Source organism: Pongo pygmaeus, chromosome 21, assembly GCF_028885625.2.
Source record: "Pongo pygmaeus isolate AG05252 chromosome 21, NHGRI_mPonPyg2-v2.0_pri, whole genome shotgun sequence".
Taxonomy (NCBI): Eukaryota; Metazoa; Chordata; class Mammalia; order Primates; family Hominidae; genus Pongo; species Pongo pygmaeus.
This window is the reverse complement of record NC_072394.2, coordinates 46666535-46690372: the sequence shown is the minus strand read 5'-3', so window position 1 is coordinate 46690372 and position 23838 is coordinate 46666535. Positions and strand designations below refer to the sequence as shown.

General features: G+C 48.8%; 1 protein-coding gene across 4 annotated transcripts in view; it reads left to right on the top strand.

Moving 5' to 3' along the window:
* JPH2 (junctophilin 2) overlaps window positions 1-23838 on the top strand; it is a 75214-nt gene that overhangs the window by 25846 nt on the left and 25530 nt on the right. For all 4 annotated transcript variants that reach the window (XM_054468116.2, XM_054468115.2, XM_063659519.1 and 1 more), the window contains one exon: window positions 2415-3204. In XM_054468116.2, coding sequence (XP_054324091.1) covers window positions 2415-3204 — 790 coding nt within the window. The remainder of the gene's footprint in view (window positions 1-2414; window positions 3205-23838) is intronic.

Genomic DNA, 23838 nt, shown 5'->3' with positions numbered 1-23838 from the left:
TTAAACAGGGTGGTGTATTCATCAGGGTTCTCTAGAGGGACAGATCTAATAGGGTGTGTGTGTCTGCGTGTATATATATATATATATATATATATATATGAAGGGAAGTTTTAAGGAGTATTAACTCACACGATCACAAGGTCCCACAATGGGCTGTCCACAAGCTGAGGAGCAAAGAAGCCAGTCCAAGTCCCAAAGCTGAAGAACTTGGAGTCCGACGTTCGAGGGCAGGAAGCATCCAGCATGGGAGGAAGATGTAGGCTGGGAGGCTAAGCCAGTCTAGGCTTTTCACATTTTTCTGCCTGCTTTATATTTGCTGGCAGCTGGTTAGAAGGTGCCCACCCAGATTAAGGGTGAGTCCACCTTCCCCAGCCCACTGACTCAAATGTTAATCTCCTTTGGCAACACCCTCACAGATACACCCAGGATCGATACTTTGCATCCTTCAATCCAGTCAAGTTAATACTCAGTATTAACCATCACAGGGGGTCAGAGTAGGTCTCACTGAGCAAAGACTTGAAAGATATCTGGAGGAAAAGAGTTCCAGGAAGAGGGAAGAGCAGTGCAACAGCAGGTCTGCTGGGGTGAGTTTAGGAGTCCCTTCCTTGGTTGTCTACTCAGCCATCTTGCTCCTGGACGTTTATTAGGAGGAAGACCTTTTGGTTTTTGTTAACCAGGGAGAATGTATCAGCTTGTGTTTAAAACAAAGAAGCCTCAGAATTTCTGCCTTCGGTGCAGTGAACGTTATATATCAGGTACTGTTCTACATGCCGGAGGTACAAAGATGAAGGCAGAGAACTGCCTTTCAGCAGCACTGCTGTGGGAGAGAAAAACCAGGACTGTGGCCCAGGTGTGTGTGGGGTGAGTGAGGGGAGATGTGAGCTGGAGGTGGCTGTGTACCATCTAAGGGAACACAAATTTCCAAGGTGACATCTGGAGCTACCGAGGGGAGGGGAAGGGGTTGGGGATATATTTAGGGGGGCCAGCAGTTTAAAAACTCTAAATGATGCAATCATCTTGAGAGAACAGGAGAAGGTTTTGGATGAGCCCTGGGGAGAACCACATGTCAGGATGGGGGCGAAGGATGAAGTTATTTTGGCAGCTGTGTATCAGCTTGTCATACAACTCAGGTGACAACACACATGAGCACAACTTTGTAGAATCACAGTATCACACACAGCTTTGCTTTCAGAGTTTTTCAGAGACATTAACTCATTTAAACCTCAAAAAAACCCTAGGAGGTAAGAGGCAGTTATTACCTCTGGCAGATAAGGAAGCTAAGGTACAGGGAGGTTAAGTCAGTTGCCCAAGGTCACATAGCTAGTAAGGGCAGAGGCAGGATCTGGACCCAGGGAGCCTGGCTCTGGAGTTTGTGCTCTGAACCACTACTCTCTGCTGCCTCTCCACACACATAAGACTTGGATGGCTACTAACATAAGGCATCTCAATCCCAGGCAGGAGCTCACGGACTTGTGTACATGCAGGGCTTAAGTTGCCGACACCTTGTACATACCACTAGCCTTCCTCCATATGGTCTCATATGGTCTCAGTGTCTCAGTTTCACTGATGCCCATCACCTCACACACTCAGCCTGGAGTGCTACATATTACTTTCTTTGGCACTCTGATAGCCTTACACACTCAGAACCTCATACACATCCATAATGTTACCTCCGTGAGATTTCAGGCACTCACCCCACTGTGCACACACTGCCCTGCACGCTCATGATTTGTGTGTGTGTATGTGTGACAGGGTCTCCGTCTGTAGCCCAGGCTGGAGTGCAGTGGCACAATCATGGCTCACTGCAGCCTCGACCTCCCAGGCTCGGGTGATCCTCCCACCTCAGCCTCTCTAGTAGCTGGGACCACAGGTGCATGCCACCACGCCTGGCTAATTTTTTTGTAGAGGGAGGTTTTGTCATGTTGCCCAGGTTGGTCTTGAACTCCTGAGCTCAAGCGATCCATCTGCCTCTGCCTCCCAAAGTGCTGGGATTATAGGCGTGAGCCACCTCCCCTCACCTCATGATCTTATATAGTCAAAAGACACCGATATGCGTGCCCACAAGTGTCTTGTACACACGATCTTGCACAAATACACACACAAGCCCATGCTCTCCAACATCTGCACTACCATGCGAACTCACTGGCTTATCCGTTCACGACTTGTGACCTTGCCATGTTCCCACCAACGTATTCCCCACCATCGTGCAAGTTCCTCCTGGCTCACCCACTCGTGTTATTGCACACTCGAGTAGACTCAAACACTCATAGCACTGTGCACCCTGACCCTCAGACGGCCGTGCGCCTCTCGGTCCCACCCCGCCTTGCCCACTCCTGCCCTTGCCCTCCCAGGCCACCGTGCACACGCGGGGACCCGTCGTGCCGCCTACTGACGCGCCCTCTCCTCGCCCGCAGGGACGTACCAAGGCCAGTTCACCAATGGCATGCGCCACGGCTACGGAGTGCGCCAGAGCGTGCCCTACGGGATGGCCGTGGTGGTGCGCTCGCCGCTGCGCACGTCGCTGTCGTCCCTGCGCAGTGAGCACAGCAACGGCACGGTGGCCCCGGACTCGCCCGCCTCGCCGGCCTCCGACGGCCCCGCGCTGCCCTCGCCCGCCATCCCGCGCGGCGGCTTCGCGCTCAGCCTCCTGGCCAATGCCGAGGCGGCCGCGCGGGCGCCCAAGGGCGGCGGCCTTTTCCAGCGAGGCGCGCTACTGGGCAAGCTGCGGCGCGCAGAGTCGCGCACGTCCGTGGGTAGCCAGCGCAGCCGTGTCAGCTTCCTTAAGAGCGACCTCAGCTCGGGCGCCAGCGACGCCGCGTCCACCGCCAGCCTGGGAGAGGCCGCCGAGGGCGCCGACGAGGCCGCACCCTTCGAGGCCGATATCGACGCCACCACCACCGAGACCTACATGGGCGAGTGGAAGAACGACAAACGCTCGGGCTTTGGCGTGAGCGAACGCTCCAGTGGCCTCCGCTACGAGGGCGAGTGGCTGGACAACCTACGCCACGGCTATGGCTGCACCACGCTGCCCGACGGCCACCGCGAGGAGGGCAAGTACCGCCACAACGTGCTGGTCAAGGACACCAAGCGCCGCATGCTGCAGCTCAAGAGCAACAAGGTCCGCCAGAAAGTGGAGCACAGTGTGGAGGGTGCCCAGCGTGCCGCTGCTATCGCGCGCCAGAAGGCCGAGATTGCTGCCTCCAGGTAGGACAGCGGTGGGGGTGGGAAGGCGTCGCCTCCCCTCGGGGAAGGGGGTCCTGGGGCAGGGCAACCTAGGAGGCCCTGTCTCCAAGCCTGATTCTGCTTCTTTACCCCCATCACCTTCAGGGGTTAATTGGAGGCTGTTCGGGAGCTGGTGGCTCCTGTTGACTCACCCATCCATCCATCACTCAATTACACCCAGCCCCTCCACTGACTTAACCCTTCCACTCACCCAACCTTTCTAATATCCACCTGAACAACCATCTCTCCAGTCATCCACTCCATTCCCCTACCCATTCCACTTCCTGTTTACCCACCCAGTCATCCAGTCATCTATCTATCCACACAACCTGGCAGTCAACCACCCAAACCCTCCCAAATCCACCCAATTCCTTCATTGACTAACTTCTCTAACACCCACTGAACAACCCCTCCACCCACACACCCACCTCCAGTCCCACATCACACCTGAACATCCACCTGAACAATAGCCTAACATCTACCTGAACAACCACCCATTCACTCAAAGATTTACTCATCTATTCCATCCAACCTACCCAATTTTTCATCCTTTTACCTACTCAGCCAGCTAATCACCCATCCATTCATCGACTCAACCACCCGTCCAACTACCCAGATGCCCATTCAAACATACAGATACCCTTTCAACCACTCACCCGTCTCCTCACCCACCAATCACCTGCATTCACTCAGCTGCTTCCAGCTGCCCAGCTACCCATCTTAACATCCAGCCACGCATCCATTCACTCAAGTACTTCCATGTATCCACCTAGCAACACTTCTGTTCATTAAAACAACATCCACTCCCGCCCACCCACCTGGTCATCTAACTACCCAGCCAGCCACATCTATCACTCAACCAAACTTCTATTCATTCAACCACCCCCACCTATCCATCTACCCATGCATCCATCCACCCTCCCATCTACTAAACACCCACCCTATCGTCTACATTCAAACCCCTTTAAGTCTTCTCATTGTACTTCAGATAAAGTTCTAAATGTTGTCTCCAAACATTTATGGCACCTACTAGGTACAAGGCAATTTTAAGTGGTTCACAAATATTGACTCACTCAGTCCCTTTAACAACCTTATGGTAGGTACTATGTTTATTTCTGTTTTGCAGATGAGCTAAGTGAGGCTCAGAGACATAAGGTGACTTGTCCAAAATCACCCAGTTAGTGAGTGGCCTTTTATAATCAGGTTCCCACCCTCCTACCCAGCCTTATTTTTTGTCATTCTTTCCCTGAGCCTGGAGTTTTCTTCCCTCTGTGCTAGTTCTTCCTTCTTTAGTTTCTCCTGCCACAGAGTTTTTGTTCATACTGGTTCCTTTGCCACTCACTTAACCTCTACTCCTCCTTCAGAGCTCAGGTCAAGCCTGACTCCCTTAGAGAGCTGATGAGGTCCACCGCCAGCTGCCGTTCTGTCCTTAGAGCACATCACAGATGCAGCTTTACATGGCTTACATGACTTGTTTTTAACCCACCACTTAAATAGGATTCTCTATGTGCCAGTCACTGTTCTGAGGTCTTTACCTATATTAACTCATTTAATCTTACAAGATCCTGAAGAGGTAGATACTGTTCTTATTCTCATTTTGCAAATTTGGAGTGAGCTGCAGGGACAGCAGCAGTGTGGTCTGGCAGGAGGGTGGTAAAAGGCAATCGCCTGTCCTGGGGCTGTAGCAATCCTCTTGAGGATGTAAATGGCCTGGGCAGGAGACTGAGCACATGGTCTTCAGAATTAAGCAGGCCTAGGGCCAAATCCTGGCCCTGCCATTTTCTAGCTCATTGACGTGGGCAGATCAGTTGGCCTGTCTGAGTGTCAGTTTCTCCATCTGTGGCACCGCCATTTCTTAGTTGTATGTCCTTGGCCAGATCCATTTTCTTCTCTAATCTCAATGACCTCATCTATAAAGACAAGTTGGTCTAAGGGTTAAGAACGACAGTGCAGGTCAGGTGGCTCACAATCCTATTGTGAGGTGAGTTCCCCAGGAAGCAGACTTTGAGATGAAGATTAACATGCAGGAAATGTATAGGGAGCACTCTCTGGATCAACACTTGTGGGGAAGGGAAGAAGGCCGGACTGGGCGGTGGGAGACACTGGGTTGCAATACAGTCTCAATAAAGCCTCAGCCAACCATAAGGGATGCTCTGCAGTGGAGATGACCTTCAAGGTCATCGCAAGTTGGGATAAGGGAGCTGGCTCTTGTATACTCTCCACATTTGTATGCAGGCTACCCTCCAGAAGGAGGCTTGACTAGGGCTGAGCTCTCTTCAGCCAAGGGCAATCCCTGGAGAGGGCTGACAGCTGGCAACTCTCTGAGTAGCTGGGAGTGGGAGAAATAAGTCCTTCAGTCCTGAAGGGGAATCTGGGTAGCCCATCACAGTCACCACTACAGTGTTGGACACCAGACATGGCTTGATAAATATGACTAGTCATTGTCATCATACAATGAATTCATTTTACAGACGTGGAAACTGAGGCCCAGGGAATGAACGTAACATGCCCAAGATTACCGGCAAGCAAGTGGGAGAACCCAGGCATCAGCCTCTAGCTTTCTGATTCAAAAACTTTAACTAGCACATCTTGCTAATGCTAAACTTTGTAAACTTTACACTGCTATAAATGTGTGAGCCGTTGGCGTCACTAAAGGGGACAGAAGGTATGGGTGATTTTTTTAAAACTTCTTGGTTAGAGGTGACTATAGTTTGAATGTTTATCCCCTCCAAAACTCATGTTGAAATGTAATTGTCATTGTAACATTAAGGCATGGGAACTTTGAGAGGTGATTAGTTCTGAGACTAATCTTTGAGAGGTGATTAATCCTCATGGGTGGGATTAAATCCCTTATAAAAGGGTGAGTTTGACCCCTTTTTGTCTCTTGGCACTCCCGCCTTCTGCTGTGTGAGGATCCAACCTTCCTCCCCTCCGGAGAATGTAGTGTGCAAGGTGCCATCTTGGAGGAAGATAATGTCCTCACCAGACACTGAACCCACTGGTGCCTTGACCTTAGACTTCCCCTACAAATAACCCAGTCCCAGGTATTCTGTTAAAGTGGTACAGATGGTCTAAGACAGGCAGGACCAGGCTTATGACCCAGTGCTCATATAATTTATTGTCTAAACCTGAACACTTCTATGAGTAAAAGGGAGCACTTTTTAAAAATAAAACTTTTAGGTGGGAATAATTTTAGATTTACAGAAAAGTTCCAAAAAGAATACACAGAGTTCCCATACACTCTACCCATTTCCCGCTATTGTTAACTTCTTACGTTATCATAATACATTTGTCAAAACCAACATGGCACATGACTCTTCACTGAACTCCAGACTGTATTTGCATTTCACTAGTTTTTCCATCAATGTCTTCTTCCTGCTTCAGGATTTCCTGAAGGATCATACACTGCATTTAGTTGTCAGGTCTCCTTGGTTCCCTTTGGTCTGTGATAGTTTCTGATTCTTTGCTTTTTTTGTGTGTCCTTGACAGTTTTTTTTTTTTTTTTTGGAGGCAGGGTCTCGCTGTGTTGCCCAGGCTGGACTGCAGTGCTGCCATCTTGGCTCACTGCAACCTCCGCCTCCTGGATTCAAGCGACTCTTGTACCTCAGTCACCAAAGTAGCTGGGACCACAGGTGTGTGCCACTACACCTGGCTAATTTTTGTATTTTTAATAGAGACGGGGTTTTGCCATATTGGCCAGGCTATTCTCGAACTCCTGGCCTCAAGTGATCCTCCTGCTTTGGCCTCCCAAAGTGCTCATATTACAAGTGTGAGCCACCACTCCCAGCCCAACAGTTTTGAGGAGTACTGGTGAAATAGTTTATAGAGTGTCCCCCAATTTGGGTTTGTCTGATATGTTTCTTATAAACTGAGGATGTTAACTTTGATCACTTGGCTAAGGTGGGTCGGCCAAGTTTCTCTGATGTACAGTCACTATTTCCTCTTTTCCCGCTCCATCCTTTGGAATTCAGACACTCAGTGCAGGCCACACTCAAGAAGGCGAAGGGTCTGGAATTCAGGCGCACCTTTTGGAGGGGGGAATATCTACCTATATTATTTAAAATTCCTCTGTATGGAAGATTTGCTCCTTCTTCCAAAGGGAACATTTTAAATAATTACACTAAATGTATCTGGTTATGACAAGTGTAAGCTCAGACTGTCCTGGACCACCCTGGGCCACTTAGGCAGAGCACAGCAGGAAGGAGCTTAGGTTCTTGATTCAGAAGACCATGAATTGGAACCCCAGCTCTTCTCCTGAAAAACTGTGTGACCTTGCCCAAGTTGCTTCACCACTCTGACCCTGGGATCCTCTTTCCTCAGAGGGTGATTAGAAGGAGTAGGTGAGCTAATGCCTGTAAAATGCCTGGCACGGGGCAGCCAGCAGTAAAGACAATCATTGCTATGATCTAACAACATTTGATTTTAAAGGTGAGGAAGTGGAAGTTTGGGGAGAAGAAGGGATGCCCCCTTATTTTCCTTGCCCTCCTGGCCCTTCCTGCCAATGCCTGTGCCCCTGCATGTGGAGGTTTCGAGCTCCCACTGAGAAGGCTGCAAGGCCCACAGCCGGGAAGTGAGCCTGGGGACTGAGAAGCTGGGATCCAGCCTTTTGCATGCGGTGCTGCTGTGGGATTGGATTCCTTGTGTGTCTGGGGCAGGAGTCCTGCGTGCCCATGGAGATGTTGCCATGGGTGGAGGTGGCTGCCTGGATGGGTTTCAAGCTCAGACTGAATTTCCAATTAAGGGAATTTTGGGGTCAGGAGGAAAAGCAGGATTGTGGCCGTCTTCCTCAGGGACTCTCCCCATCCCTGGGGCTTCGTGAGTAATCTGGCTGTGGAGAGACAGAAAGCATCCCCAGCAGCCACGGCCTCTTCACACCCAGGCAGGCCCGGGGTTTCTCTCCATTGTGGCTTCCAGCTCCTCCCTCCAGGCTTATGTGGAACTTGTCAGCCCAGAGGCTACGATCAGGACATCTTTCCTAAGAGAAGGGAGAAAGATGAGACAGCTCTCCCCTGTAAAATGAGCTATGGATTGAAAAAGATTCTTGACCTGGGCTGTCCAGTATGGTAGCCACTTGCTGTACATGGCTACTGGGCACTTGGAATGTGGCTGGTCCAAATGGAGATGCACTGTAAATGTGAAACATCCTGGATTTCAAATACTTAGTATGAAAAGAATGTAAAGTAACCTATTAATCATTTTTAAAATATTGATTACATATTGAAATGGTTACATTTTAGATACATCAGGTTTGACAAAATACATTATTAAAATTAATTGCACTGTTTCTTTTTACTTTTTTGAATGTGGCTACTAGAACATTTAAAATTACAATGTGATACATGTTATATTTTTATTGGACAGTGTTGCTGTAGACCCATTCAGGGCCCTCAGAGTAGTCCCAACCCTGTCACTGAGCAGTTGGGGAGACTGAGGTGCAGAAAAGGATGTAGATATACTCACAGCCACAAAGCGATCGAGAGGGAACTAGATTTATGTCTTCTGATTTTGCAGCTAAGAACTCTTTTGTGATGCCTTTTAAGGTCATAGATACTGGATTGTGGAGGGAAGCTGGTATGTTTGGGGAGGCGCCTAAAGTTTTCAGGTTGTCATGCCAACACCCTGACAAATGCCTGTTTTCTGGAAGGAGCACAGTGAGTGTTAAGAGTAAGGCTTAGACTCAGCCCCTTGCTTGCTATATCTTTTCTTCCCTCCAGACCTCAAATTTCTAATTTCTAGAAGACCCACCTTGAAGAGTTTTCACAAGGTTAAAGCAGAACCTCTATACGAAGGGTATATACACACGCCGCAGGGCTGACAAGCAGGAAGTAGTCTGTAAGCGTCAGCTGCCATTGCTGTTGTCTAGTCTTCCTGCTGTTGTGCCCCCATGGCAGAGGCAGGGCATGGCCCGGAGTTCTCAGTTGTCCTAGGGTGTGAGGTTTGGAGCATCTCAGGTTTTGTACCAGGGTGGCATCTGTCTGTCTTCTACCCCCTCAGCACCCCACCTGCATCTCCTTCCCATGTTGGCTCTGGAAACTCCAAAGCTGATCATAACTTAGAGTTGGTTTTTTGAGTTGCTTGGAGCTGAATTTCTCTGGTGAGCAGGAACCCATGTGGTTCATGGGCAGTGGCATTGGATGGACCTAGGTTTGAATCTGGCTTCAGCCTCTTATAAACTGTGTGACCTTAGGCAAGTTACCTCACCCCTCTGGGCTCACTTTCCTCTTTAATCAAATGGGAATTATATTACCTCCTCCCTGAAAGGAGTGCTGCAGAGAGTAAAAGAAATAGCTCATGTAAAGGGCCGGTGCTTGGAAAGCATGGAAGGAGGTGTAAGCTGTTATTATCAATCCTGTATCATTCTGTACTGATCCAAGAATGAAATTGCCCCAAGGGAAGGCCCTGTCTTCTCTCTCAGTCCGTACAACTGTGCTTCCCAAATGTTCATCTTCTGCAGGCCCCAGTCCCAGTTTTTGTTACATTCACACACCATCTCTACTTACTGTCTTAATCTTCATCTTTGAATCAACTTACTTAAAAACACGTAAGTACATTTATTGAAAAGGAAGACTTTCTAATCACTATTGAAAATGTGAAATCAATATCACAGCAAGTTCTGAAAACAGAACAATGCTCTTCAAGTTCCACGTCAAACTATTGATGCCCAAAGGCACTGAGTGTAAAGTTTGTTTTCTTTTTGTTTAAAAGAGAAATTGGCAAGAGATTGACCGTTATGAAAGAGCCGTAGGCACCTACAGAGGCCTTTTCCTTAACTAATGAGCAAAATGGATTTGGTGTCACTTCAGGCTGTGACTCTGCACCGCCAACACTCATTTCCACACCATGGGGGACACAGGTCACCAGAGGGAAGAGGGCCTGACACTGGACTAGGTCTCAGGGAGGGTCTTGGTAATTGTCCATCTTTGAGCCTGCTTATTTAATTTTTATTTAATATACATTCATCTATTTCTGGGAACCGGGCATGATTTTAAGTACCTTACATGTATTAACTTTTTTCCCCCTTTTTTGTGGAGAACAGCATCTTGCTATATTGCCCAGGTAGGTCTCGAACTCCTGGGCTCAAGCTATCCTCCTGCCTTAGCCTCCCTAAGAGGTGGGATTACAGGTGTGAGCTACCGTGCCCAATGGGGATATATTAATTTATTTAATCCTCAAAACAACCCTGTGAGGAAGGTACCGTTATTCTCATTTTACAGATGAAAAAACTGAGGCACAGACAGGTTAAGTTTCTCAAACAGGTTGCACAGCTGAGTCATGGCAGAGCTGGGAGTTGAAGCCAGGTGACCTGGTTCTAGAATGCTCTTAACCACAATCTGACCTTCGGTTGGTTTTCCTTCACAAACTTTAATAAGCACTTACCCTGTGCCAGGCTTGTGCCAGGGCACTGGACACCCAGTGGTGAATCAGTGTGGGCAGCGTCCTCTGGAGACCCCCATGTTGAGGGCAAAGCCATGCAGGGATTGGACAGTTGGTGGTGGAGAGGGAGGAAGGAGCTGAAATTGATGGGGTCCAACAGAAAGAGCAACTAGCTGTCCCAGAGGAGATCTGGGAAAGCTCCCTGCAGGGGCCACCTGTGGTTGGGAGTCTGCCAGGTGGAAAAGAGAGAGAAAGGTCGTTCCAGGTAGAGGAACTAGCATGTGCAAAGACATGAAGGTAGGAATGCGCATGATGTATTTTGGGAGCAATGAATCATCCAAAATGCTGGAATGGGTGGGGAACGATTAGAGATGAGGCCGAGAAGGTAGCCCAGGGCCAGGTTAGTACGGGCTTTGAATGCCTGGTGGAGTGAGAGTCTGACGTTACAAGCTAAAAGGTTCCAGGGGCCAGGCAGGCCGCAGGCTTGTGTCCTACTCACTAGAGGGTGGTGGGACCATGGGAACCAGGTCTCCCCGGTCTCTGCAAGCCCTCTTGGGTGGAGCTGCCCCTTCCTAGCTAATGGCTGCCCTGGAGAAACATGGATTTAATGTTAGCACAACTCTTAATTTTTCTTTCTTTTTGTTTTGTTTTTTTTTTTTTTTTTGAGACAGAGTCTTGCTCTGTCGCCCAGGCTGGAGTGCAATTGTATGATCTCGGCTGGCTGCAACCTCCGCCTCCCAGGTTCAAGCGATTCTCCTGCCTCAGCTTCCTGAGTAGCTGGGATTACAGGCATGCGCCACCACGCCCAGCCAATTTTTGTATTTTTAGTAGAGGAAGGGTTTCTCCATGTTGGCCAGGCTGGTCTCAAACCCCTGACCTCAGGTGATCCATGCGCTTCAGCCTCCCACAATGCTGAGATTACAGGCGTGAGCCACTGTGCCCAGCCAACTCTTGATTTTCCAAGATAAACTAGAGATTTGCATTTTGTTATAAAAATTTCCATTTTTTGACCTTTTATTATGGGAAAATATGAAGCATATATATAAATAGAGTGATATAATGAACACACATGTACCCATTAACTGGATTTAATAATTATTAGCAATTTTTCCATATTTACTTTATCTTTTTGTTTTGTTTTGGAGATAGGGTCTTACTTTGTTGCCCAGGCTGGAGTGCAATGTTGTCAGGTCAGCTCACTGCAGCCTCCACCACCCAGGCTCAAGTGATCCTCCCACCTCAGCCTCCCAGGTAGCTGGGGCTACAGGTGCATGCCACTACAACTGGTTAATTAAAAAAAAAATTATCTGTAGAGACAAGGTCTTGCTATGTTGCCCAGGCTAGTCTTGAACTCCTGGCCTCAAGTGATCCACCCACCTAGGCCTTCCAAAGTGCTGGGGTTACAGGCATGAGCCACCACCCCTGGCCTGTGTTTGTCTTTTTGTTGTTATTTATTGACTAGACTCTCAATTCTGTTCCAATGATTTATATACATCTATCCTTATGCCAGAGGCTGGTCTTGATTACTGTAGCTTTATACTAAGTATTTTTTTTTAATTTTATTATTATTATACTTTAAGTTTTAGGGTACATGTGCATAATGTGCAGGTTTGTTACATATGTATACATGTGCCATGTTGGTGTGCTGCACCCATTAACTCGTCATTTAGCATTAGGTGTATCTCCTAATGCTATCCCTCCCCGCTCCCCGCTGTACTAAGTTTTGAAGTTGGGAAGTGTGAGTCCTCTAATTTTGTTCTTCTTTTTCAAGATTATCTTGGATATTTTGAGTTCCTTGCATTTCCATATGGATTTTAGCATCAGCTTGTCAATTTCTGCAGGGGAAAAAAAGGCCGCTGGGATTTTGTTAAACCTGTAGGTCAACTGGGGGAATATTGTCCTTTTAACAATTTTAAATCTTCCAATCCATGAACATGGAGCACCTTTCAATTTATTTAAGTCTTTAACTTTTTTCAATGATGCTTTATAGCTTTCAGTGTACAATTTTATACTTATTTTGCTAAATTTATTTCTAAATGTTTTATTCTTTTTGCTGCTACTTTAAGTAGAATTGTTTTTAAATTTTATTTTCAGGTTGGGAGCTGTGTCCTAAATCTCTTAGTCTAGAACCATCCTCCTCATTTTTTTTATGACATGACATCTTCTGGATTTGTCAGGCTGATTCCTTATGGTGCTGTTTAACTTGTTTCTCTCTTTCCTGTACTTCCTGTAAATTCTATCTCAAATGGATTCAGATTAGATTTTTCTGGCATGAAAACTTAATAAATAGTTCTGTGTACTTCATATCGTATCACATCAGGGGGCATGTAATGTCTGGTTAGTATGAAATCTTCCAATTCTTTTTTTTTTTTTTTTTTTTGCTCTGTTGCCCAGGCTGGAGTGCAGTGGCATGATCTCGGCTCACTGCAACCTCCGCCTCCCAGCTTCAAGCAATTCTCATGCCTCAGCCTCCCCAGTAGTTGGAATTACAGGCATGCGCCACCACTCCTAGCTAATTTTTATATTTTTAGTAGAGATGGGGTTTTGCCATGTTGGCCAGGCTGGTCTCAAACTCCTGACCTCGAGTGACCCACTGCTTCGGCCTCCCAGAGTGCTGGGATTACAGGCATGAGCCACTGTGGCCTGCACAAAATCTTCCAGTTCTTAAGTACTCTGCATAACAAATTGGAGGACTTGATTTAGGAGCAGGGGTTGGGGGGAAGAGGGCAGAAGGAGGTGGTGAAGAAGAGGGCAGGGTCACAGGCAGTGGGATGGAGCGACAGGGAAATGGGGAGAGAGGCTTAGCACATCTGTCACTAAACCCCGGAGCTCTCACATCCATGCAGGAAAACTCACCAACACGTGGCTACACACATGCACATGCACACATACACACACTTAAACACATGACAAATATTATGCAGGTGGAGAAATCATGTATGTGTGCTATATGCTACCCTGCCCCGCTTTGTGAGTGGGTAGCCACGAGAGCTGGGAACGGCCTGCCCAAATGTGTATGACCACACCTGGACCATGGCTCTTGTAGTGAGAGTATGGCAAGGGCTAGGCTGTAGGCTGGGCGTCAGTGAGGAGGCTGCTGCAGGATCTGGGGAGATGGTGGAGACCTGAAACCTGGCAGAGCCCCTGGGATGGGAAGGGAGGGCCTGGCAGCACCATCAGGAGGCTGGGCTTGGGCTTCCAGAAGCCTGGGGCACGGTTAGTCAAATTGTCCTTCTTGTGTTCTTTTTTTTTTTTTTTTCCTAATTGGAGAAGGGAGAATGTAGTTTTGTTTTTTTTTTTTTGAGACGGAGTCTCGCTCTGTCACCTAGGCTGGAGTGCAGTGGCGCAATCTTGGCTCACTGCAAGCTCTGCCTCCCGGGTTCAGGCCATTCTTCTGCCTCAGCCTCACAAGTAGCTGGGACTACAGGCGCTCACCACCACACCTGGCTAATTTTTTTTGTATTTTTTTAGTAGAGACAGGGTTTCACCGTGTTAGCCAGGATGGTCTCGATCTCCTGACCTCGTGATCCGCCCGCCTCGGCCTCCCAAAATGCTGGGATTACAAGCGTGAGCCACCGCGCCTGGCCGATTGTTGATTTTTTTAATTGGAGGAAGGAGAGTGTTGAGGTGGCAGTCTGCCCGGTGTTGAATCAGGGGGCTTGCAGGTGTCCAGAGATGCCCACCTTAGATTGTGGGGGAGAAGGGAGAGGAAATACCCGGAGCCCACACACAGAGAAGGGCAGTAACGAACCTAAGGCCACGCGGCAGCTCGGGTTGCCTTCGCCCAATACAGTCCCCCTTTCTGCATCCAGGACGTTGTCAGCAGGTGGGAAAGAAATGAAGAACGCTTTGTTTCCTTTCCTTGTTTCCTCACCACACTCCCTTTCCTCATCTGTTAGGGGAAGGCCATTGTGTCAGAAACAGAGGCAGGCACGTAGAGCAGAAGGAGCACTGGAATGGGAGTCAGGAGACCTGGGGGCTGACCCAGCCTCAGCATCCATTTCCAGTCCCACCTCTCAGCCTCAGCTGTCTCGGGTAATCCCAGGAGATCTGGGATAATAATGGCCAACATCACTGGATGATATTCATTGAGGACTTAATATGTGGCGGCCACTAAGTGCTCAGCTAAATTAACTCATCTAATTCTAACTTAGGCCTATAGAGAGGTTTTTTTATTTGTTTGTTTTTGTTGTTGTTATTGCTGTTATTTGAAAGAAAGTCTCACTCAGTCACCAAGGCTGGAGTGCAGTGGTATGATCTTGGCTCACTGCAACCTCTGCCTCCTGGGCTCAAGCAATTCTCCTGCCTCAGCCTCCCGAGTAGCTAGGATTACAGGTGCGTGCCACTACCACTGGCTAATTTTTGTATTTTTAGTAGAAACAGGGTTTCACCATGTTGGCCAGGCTGATCTTGAACTCCTGACCTCAAATGATCCACTCACCTCGGCCTCCCAAAGTGCTGGGATTACAGGCATGAGCCACCATGCCCAGCCCTTGTTTTGTTTTTAACATGCCCTAAGTCACACAGCCAGTAAGTGATAGAGCTGAGATTCTGGACCCGAGTCTATGTTCTGAGCCACCACCCTATGCTGCCACTTCAGATACGGTGAGTTAATTTCCCTTTCCTTTCTTCTTTTCTTACATTGTTCTAAACAACATACCTGTCATTAAAATCCAAGGAAGATCTTACACACGCAAAATCCAAGGAAGATCTTACACACGCAAAATCCAAGGAAGGTCATACACGTACAAAATAAAAAAGTAATAAATCCCCTGTTCTGCTTCTACCCTGGTTGCACCTCTGAAGTGACTGTTGTTTACATTTCGCTTATAGAATTCTTCTACTTACTTATTCTGATTTTGTTTTTGTTTTTCATAACTAGGACTACCTACATAATGTTCTGTAACTTGCATTTTTGATGTAATATGTTTTGAGATCTTTTTATGTTATGCACATAGATTTATCTTCCTCTCTTTAGCAGCTGTATGCTAGTCCGTAGTGTGGAGGTACCATGATTCATGTAACCAGATCTCTTTTGGTGAAGATTGAAACCATTTCATGTTTTCTTGATAACCAGTGAGGCCGCAGTGAACAGCCTTGGACCAATATCCTTGCTCACAGGGCTGATTAAGGGAATGGCCCAGCCAGGCAATGTATCCCATCAGGGACATTCAAGCAGCACTGGAATACACTGGGAATATGACGGCAATTCACGTGGGCCTTTGCAAGGGACTGACTCCTGACATTTACTGTCAAAATGTCAATTTGGTCAATTTGGTTCCTCTTGACAGGGTCCACAGTACCCAGTGAATTCAGCAAAAATCCAGCCAACCCCATCTAGTGTCTCACCCCACCCCTCCAGTATATGTTCAACAAATATTTAAAGAATAATAATTGCAAGGGAGGTGCAGATGAAACTTTATGGGCTAAATTCCTAAAAGTAGAATTTTGGGGTCAAAAAGAATGTGCATTTTAATTATTATCAGAACCCAAGTTAACATCCAAAAGGGTTGCACTCAGTTTATAACCCCCAACAGTGTACATGAGTGCAGTCTTCCTCACACCCTTGCTGCTGGTGCTACGTGCTATCAGTCTTTTGCATCTTTGCCAAACTGAAAAAATTTTGAAGAAAATCTGGTGTTCCAGGAACCCAGTGGCCACCTTCAACACTCCTCCAAACAACTGCCCGTATCCACAGAGGCTATGTCTGTCCATTTTCTCAGTGTCTCTGGCTCACCTCCTGAGATGCCTGGATAGGTAGGAGGTTCCACTAAGCGAGACTGAATTCCCTGAGGATGGGCTTGAAGCGTTGGAAAGGCCCCCGACTCCGGATTCCTGCCCTTCACCACATCCCTCCTTTGTGAATTACCAGATGGACAAAATCCCTTTGTGCCCAGAAACTGAGGTGCAGGAGTGAATGGAATTTCCTGAGTTGTCAGAGCCGGATTCTCGAAACATATGTGAGGCAGCTGTGACTCCAAGGCTGAGTGGTCTGGGGAGAGAGGAGCTTGCCTGGGTCCCAGGCAGCAGGGAGATGTTGGAACAATGGTGACCATGTGGGCCGGGCGCGGTGGCTCTCGCCTGGAATCCTAGTACTTTGGGAGGCCGAGGAGGGCAGATCACAAGGTCAGGAAATCAAGACCATCCTGGCTAACACAGTGAAACCCTGTCTCTACTAAAAATACAAAAAATCAGCTGGGCATGGCGGTGGGCACCTGTAGTCCCAGCTGCTGGGGAGGCTGAGGGAGGAGAATGGCGTGAACCCGGGAGGCGGAGCTTGCAGTGAGCCGAGATCACGCCACTGCACTGTAGTCTGGGCAACAGAGTGAGATGCTGTCTCAAAACAAACAAACAAAAAGAACAATGGTGACCATGCATTTTGGGGAGCCAGGCCTTCCAAGCTTGGAGTGTAGAGTACTAGAGAAAAGACCCAGCGTGCTCCCTTCAGTCTTCAGAAAAAGCTAGTCAGAGCTGGAAGGTGCCTTAGGGAAGAGGAGGCCCAATGTGCTCATTTCACAGGTGAAAAAACTGAGGGCTACCAAAGGGCGGAGCCTCAGCTAGGGTTGTGCAGGGAGTCTGGGTCAGAGCAGAGAGGAGTGTGGCTGGAAGGCAGGGTGAGGGAGGCTCTCGTGCAGCCTCAGTTGGCTTCTGGGTCACGATTAATAAATCAAATGAAAGAGGACAGAACTCTGCAAAGTGGAAAGGAATGTTTTTATCTCCTCCACCTCTATAAACGGTGCTTATGGCCTAGCTCCAGAGTGTTTCCAGCTTTACTTTTCTTTTTTTTTTTGAGATCGAGTTTCACTCTGTCGCTCAGGCTAGAGTGCAGTGGTGGAATCTCGACTTATTGCAGCCTCCTCATCCGCGTTCAAGCGATTCTCCTGCTGCAGCCTCCCGAGTAGCTGGGATTACAGGCATGCCACCACACCTAGCTAACTTTTGTATCTTTGTAGAGATGGGGTTTCACTATGTTGGCCAGGCTGGTCTCGAACTCCTGACCTCAGGTGATCCACCCACCTCGGCCTCCCAAAGTGTTGAGATTACAGCCATGGGCCACCGCGCCTGGTCCAGCTTACTTTTTAGCCCAAGTAGCAGAGTCAGAGAACATACAGGCCAGCAGCCTGCACCTTCGGGAGAAAAATGTCTCTCTCCCACAGATGCAAGGGTTTCCCCACAGTGAGACCAGGGCTTGGCCCTGCTCCTGGCTCTGAGCTGAGCCCCAGGGATTCGGGTCAGTGCTGGAAGGGCCCAGACCAAGAGTGTTGATATAACAGTAAAAATAAGAAGGCTAGTGGCTGCCCCAAGGTCAGTGAGTTCAGGCCAGGGTCAGGGTCTGGGCTGTAGTCCTGCACTCTTACTGGCCTCATGGCTTTGGGCAAGTGGCTTTTCCCTAAGCTTCCTGTACCTCCATTTCTTCATCTCTAAGGTGGGGATCATGAGAGAACCTGCCCCGTGGGGCCTAGGAGAGGGTCGTGTTGGTGTTGATAAATGTGCAGTGCTGGGAGCAGTGCCTGGCATGGACAGGGCATCTCTCAGTGCCCTCTTCTCACCACTGCCTGCCAGCCTCTACACTGAGTTCCCTTCTATGCTTCATTTCATCGAAGCCTCATGAAGGAGGTGCTACTTATTATATTAGCCCTTTTCACAGATGAGAAAACCAGTCCAAACTCTCACGAGAACTGACACAGCTGGGCTTCCGATTCTCTGAGCCAAACTCCACCTTCTTCACCACGGTGGGAAGAGAAAGTCTCTCAGCTGCTCCCAGGCTGACACTCCGTGCCTAGACCTCGGTGCCTGGCCATGATTTCGAATGGTAGAGCGACTGAGAGTGCAGGCTGGGGAAGCTGAGGAATCGAGGCTCAGATCCTGCTCTGTTACTTGCCCACCAAGTGTCCTCAGTCTTCCCTAAGCCTCCCTTTCCTCGTCTGTAGAATGGGGACAGTAACAGCCCTGTCCCCCCAGGGTTATGGTGAGGATGATATGAGGTGATGTTTGTAGAGGGCTTCATGTGTCCATGGCACTTGGTGGGTGCTTGGTAAGGAGAGACCGTGGGCAGTTTTATCATCGTTCTTACCCAGAGCCCGAGATGAGTAGAACGTGGTGAAGCCAGCTGTCTCCTTTAAGCTTCATCCTTCCCCAAATGCCGCTTCTCTCCTCTGGGTTTCCAAAGCCCAGTCCAACTTCCACTTGACTTCCTAAGTCCATACCAGTGAGTCCCTGCCATTGGGAATGGAGTTAAAAATAAAGCCCATCTTTAAATCCTTCAAGTAAACACCCAGCTCTCTAAAAATAATCCATTTGCAACAGGTCTTCACAGCCAGGCGGGGCTTGAGGGATGGAACTTGGTGAGGCTGGTTCCCGAAGCCAGGCATGACCCAAGGCTGGCCTCCATGTCGCCCCTCCTTGCCTCTCGAGCCTCTGGTTCTTTGGGGAGCCAAGCACCCCCTCTTTGTCTCCATCCCCTGTTTGTCTCTCTGTCTCCACTGCCACCAGCCCAGTGCCAGCCACCAGCCCCTCTTACTGCCCCTCTGCAAGGGTCCCTCACTGCTTTTCATGCCTCCTCCTGCCCCCCGTACTCTTCTCCACACAATAGCCAGCATGAGCGTTAAAAAATGTCAGCTTGCACGTGCCATGCTGCTGTACAAAACTCTCATAGGGCCCTTGGTTAAGGTTCCTGCAAAAGCAGAGCCTGAGACAAGGATTCAGGTGCAGATAGTTTATTGGGGAGGTGATGCCAGGAGGGAGGAGCTGAGAGGGCATGAGCAGGGAGTGCGAGAAGGAAGAAGGACAGGCGGTGCAGGTGTGTGTTATTGAGGCATCACTGCAGACCACGGGGACTGGATCCAGCTCAGACCTCAGTACCTGCAGCATTGTCTGTCTGAAGGATGGACGCAGGCTCCAGTGCCGCATCCACTGGGAGTTTCCCATGCAGCAGAGGGTGAAGGGGCCTCCTGCAGCCTCAGATCAGGCTCTGGGCAGGAAGTGGACAGCTGTGCTTGCGTGGGACCCTGACAGTGCTGGGTAAGTCTGACCTTACATGGAGCTTGCCTCCACAGCTACGGGGGAAACTAGGGGTAGACACAGGAGCTGGGATGCAGGCACCAGGGGTATTGCTTTCAGGAGAAATTCCAGATTCCTTCCTTTGGCCCCCAAGTCCCTTCCTGTCTGGCTCTATTTACCCCACCAGCCTCATCTCATACCACTCTCCCCATCATTTGCCTTCAGCCATGTTTCCTTCAAAGGGCCGTTCTCTTTCCTGCATGTAGTCCTTCGCACATGCTGTTCCATTTGCCCAAAATGCTTTTCCTTTACTCTCTCACGAACACCTACGCTTTTCATCTGGCTTCACTCAGCTTGACGGTTTCTTCCTCAGATGAGCTCTGAGCTCCCTTCTAGTCTGGGTTTCCTGTTTTATGTGCCCCTGGCTCTCCAGTCCCAGGTGCCAGCAACTAGCATAGCACCCAGCATGTGTGTGTGGCCCAGGAAGCCTGGTTGACTGACTAATGTCAGGCCTTAAACACCCTGTAATGGGAAGAACCCACAGCATGGGGCACCCTCCATGTTACTCATTTCAGCCTTGAAACACATCCAACAAATACTTATTGAGAGTTTGCTCCATGCCAGGTAAAGTTCTAGGCTCTTGGGGAGAAAGCCTGAAGATCCAACCTTCATGATGTTTGCCCTCCCGCTAGGGAGACAGACAACACAACAGACATACATAAAGACAGAGCCTGTGGTCGGGCAAGTTGCCTTTCAAAATATGTGGTCCGGGCTGGCCTCACTGAGGAAGGCCTCGTTGACACTGAAGCAGAGACATGGAGCTGAAAGAGCTGGCCAGGGGGCTGCGTCAGGGAGAGCCGCCCAGGACAGGGAGGGGCCAGGGAAGGCTCTGAGGTGGGCATGTGCTTGGCGTGCTCTGGGGACAGTGAGGAGCCCAGTGGGGCTGAAGTGGAGTGAGGGGGAGGACAGCAGTGGGAGAAAAGGCTGGAAAGAGCATGGGGAGGCGGCGGGGATGGATGGCAATGTTGTACAATCCGGGAGCCACTAGCAACCTGTGGCTATTTAAGTTAACTGAAGTTAAAGAAAGGAAAAGTTTCCTTTCTCAGTCTCAGTAGCCACGTATCAAGTGTTCGATAGCTGGGACAGCACAGATATAGAACATTTTCCTCATCCCTGAAAGTTCTGTTGGGTGGTGCCTTCGGGGGCCTTGCAGGTCATGGTAGGGCATACGCGCTTGCCCATACATAACTGGGCACGCATCCTGGGGGCCTTTTCTCACCTCCCAAAGTGGGTATGATTAAAGCATGCAAGGCCATTTGGTCCAACCCCAGCCAATGTCAGAATGCCTTTCCCGTCATCCTGCCAAATGGTCATTCAGTCACTTATTCACTGCGTCTGTCTCTCCAGGCATGGGGAGCTCGCCATCTCTTGAGATGGTCCAGCCCAGCTTTTGATAGATTTGCCTTTTGGATTTGCTAAAACCAGAAGGACTTTCTGCTTCTCTGTAGTTTCTACCCATGGGTCCTGGTGCTATCCTTGAGGACTGTGTAGATTAGAACCGTACTCAGCTGCAGGTAATAGAAGCTGCCTGTGGCTGGGCATGGTGGCTGCTGCCTGTAATCCCAGCTCTTTGGGAGGCGGAGGCAGGAGGATTGCTTGAGGCCAGGAGTTCGAGACCAGCCTGGGCAACACAGTGAGACTCTGTCTCTACAAAAATAAAAATAAAAAAATAAAAATATTAGCCAGGCATGGTAACACGCCCCTGTAGTCCCAGCTACACAGGAGGATCCCTTGAGCCCAGGAGTTCAAGGCTTCAGTGAGCTATGATCACACCACTGCACTCCAGCCTGGGCAACAGAGCAAGACCCTTTCTCTTGAAAAAAAAAAAAAAAAAAAAAAAAAGCTGCTTCTACTGCCTCACCCATTGGGCTTATTTTCTCACATAATGTGATCAGAGAGGCTGTGCCAGGCTGAATGGCAGCTCCATGATGCCCTCAGGGACCCACCTCCATCTACCTTTCTCTCCCTCTGTCCTTAGAGGGTGGCTTTTGTCCTCACACTCAGAAATAGCCACTGCACACCTAGCTTCACCTCTGCATTCCAGGCAGCAGAGGTCCAGATGCAACAGCTTCTCTCCATGCAGAAGTGAAGACCTTCCCCAGATGTAGAGAATGGGAAGGTGAATATTTTTAGCCTGATGCGTTGCTTCCCTGAACAAATTAGGCTTCCGTTAGTGGGAAAGAGAGAGAGAATGGATATTTGGTGAGCAGCTAGCAATGTCTGTCTCAACATCCTTGCAGAGGTTTGAAGACTGTGACCTTAATATCCCAAGTCTTCCCTGGTCACCACATCTCTAGTCCCTTCACTGCACCTCTGTTTCCACATCTCCTCATTCTCCATTTTTCAGATGGAGAGACAGAGGCACAAACATATTCATGGTCAAGAGCACAGGCTTTGGGGTCAGATAACACTTGTTCCTTGAGCATGTCACTTCCCTGAGCCTCAGTTTCTCCAACGGTGGGAGGTGGTAGAAATTGATATAGTACTTACCACTGAGGGTAAAATGAGATATAACCTGTGTCAAATACTGCACACCACAGTCATTCAGTGGTGGCAGTTTTAAAAAATTATTTTAACTATGATTACTCTTGCTTCAGTGATTCTTCTTGGTGTTATTAAAGGGTGAGATCGCGGTGGGGATCTCCCAGGTGTTTCTGTAATCCCAGCGATCACCCCAGGGAGAACCCCTCTCCTTAGGCTGCTAGAGGACGTGTGCCATAGGACCAGATAGGAGGGAGAGGCAGCGGTGGGAATCCATTTTCAGAGCTACCTTTGGCCAAGCCATATCCTTGTGGGGACCTATTGCATTGCTGCTGAAGCGCTGTTCCCATCAGCCCTGGCTTCATGTGGCCCTGTCTGGGAAGGGGGTGCTCCTACAAAGTCATGGCAGCCTGGTGCCAAAACCATCATCCCAAAGGACCTGCTGTAGCTTTGCCAGAAGCCTGGCTGAAGGGGTGGAGGCCCCTGGAGCTCTGACCCACCACGTGGAGGGTGGGAAATGCCACAGAGCAGGTTCTCTAGAAGGGATTTGTCAGAAGCTAAACTGGGGTGCCCCCTGGGCTCAGGCCTGCACAGTTTCTCCCTGACGACCCAGCTGGGATGGATATAGAGACAGGTGTCATGTTGCAGAAAGCCTGCCCTAATAGGCCCTACTGATGTCTTCATTAAAAAAAAAAAAATCTCAGCCAGGTGCGGTGGCTCATGCCTGTAATCCCAGCACTTTGGGAGGCCAAGGCGGGCAGATCACGAGGTCAGGAGATTGAGACCAGCCTGCCTAACATGGTGAAACCCCATCTCTGCTAAAACTACAGAAAATTAGCTGGGCATGGTGGCACGCGCCTGTAGTCCCAGTTACTCGGGAGGCTGAGGCAGGAGAATCACTTGAACCCGGGAGGCAGAGGTTGCAGTGAGCTGAGATTGCACCACTGCACTCCATCCTGGGTGACAGAGTGTGACTCCATATTAAAAAAAAATCATACATTCATTTGGTTCAAAACCCAACAGTTAGAAAAGTATTGCTATAAAGAGTCTATCTCCTTTTCCTGTCCCCATCTTGTTGCCACCTCCACACCCCATAGGCAACTCTTGTTTGTAGTTTCTTTCCTTTCCTTCCAGTTACTTTCTATTAAGATGAAAAATATGAAATTGCTAATATTTGACCAGGATTGACCTATAAAATGGCAATTTCATACGGTTCAACCTAATATAAACAAATGCATAGATTCCTGTTCTCTTTCTTACACAAGAAGTAGCATATTATACTGTAGCGTATACATACTCTTTGGAATCTTGCTTTTTTCTCTTTGCTGTGTATATATTGGAGATCTATTCATGTTTTTCCAAATACAGAACTTGATCAGTTTTTAGATGCTTGTGTAGAATTCCATTATATAGCTGTGCCATAATTTATTGAATCAGGTCCCCATTGTTGAACATGGATGTTTGGGTAGTTTCCAGATATTTGCTGTGTTAGATCAATATTTCACCCATGGGTTGGTATATCTCTAGAATAAATTCCCCCAACTCGCAGTTGCTGGATCAAAGGCTGTCTGTGGTGGTTGTCCCATTTTATCTTCCCGTCCACATTGTTTTAGGGTGGGAAGGCCTCTGCCACTGACTTGCTGAATGACCCCGGGCAAGTCTCTGCCCCTCTGTGGGTCTCCATTTCCTGGAGCACTGAGC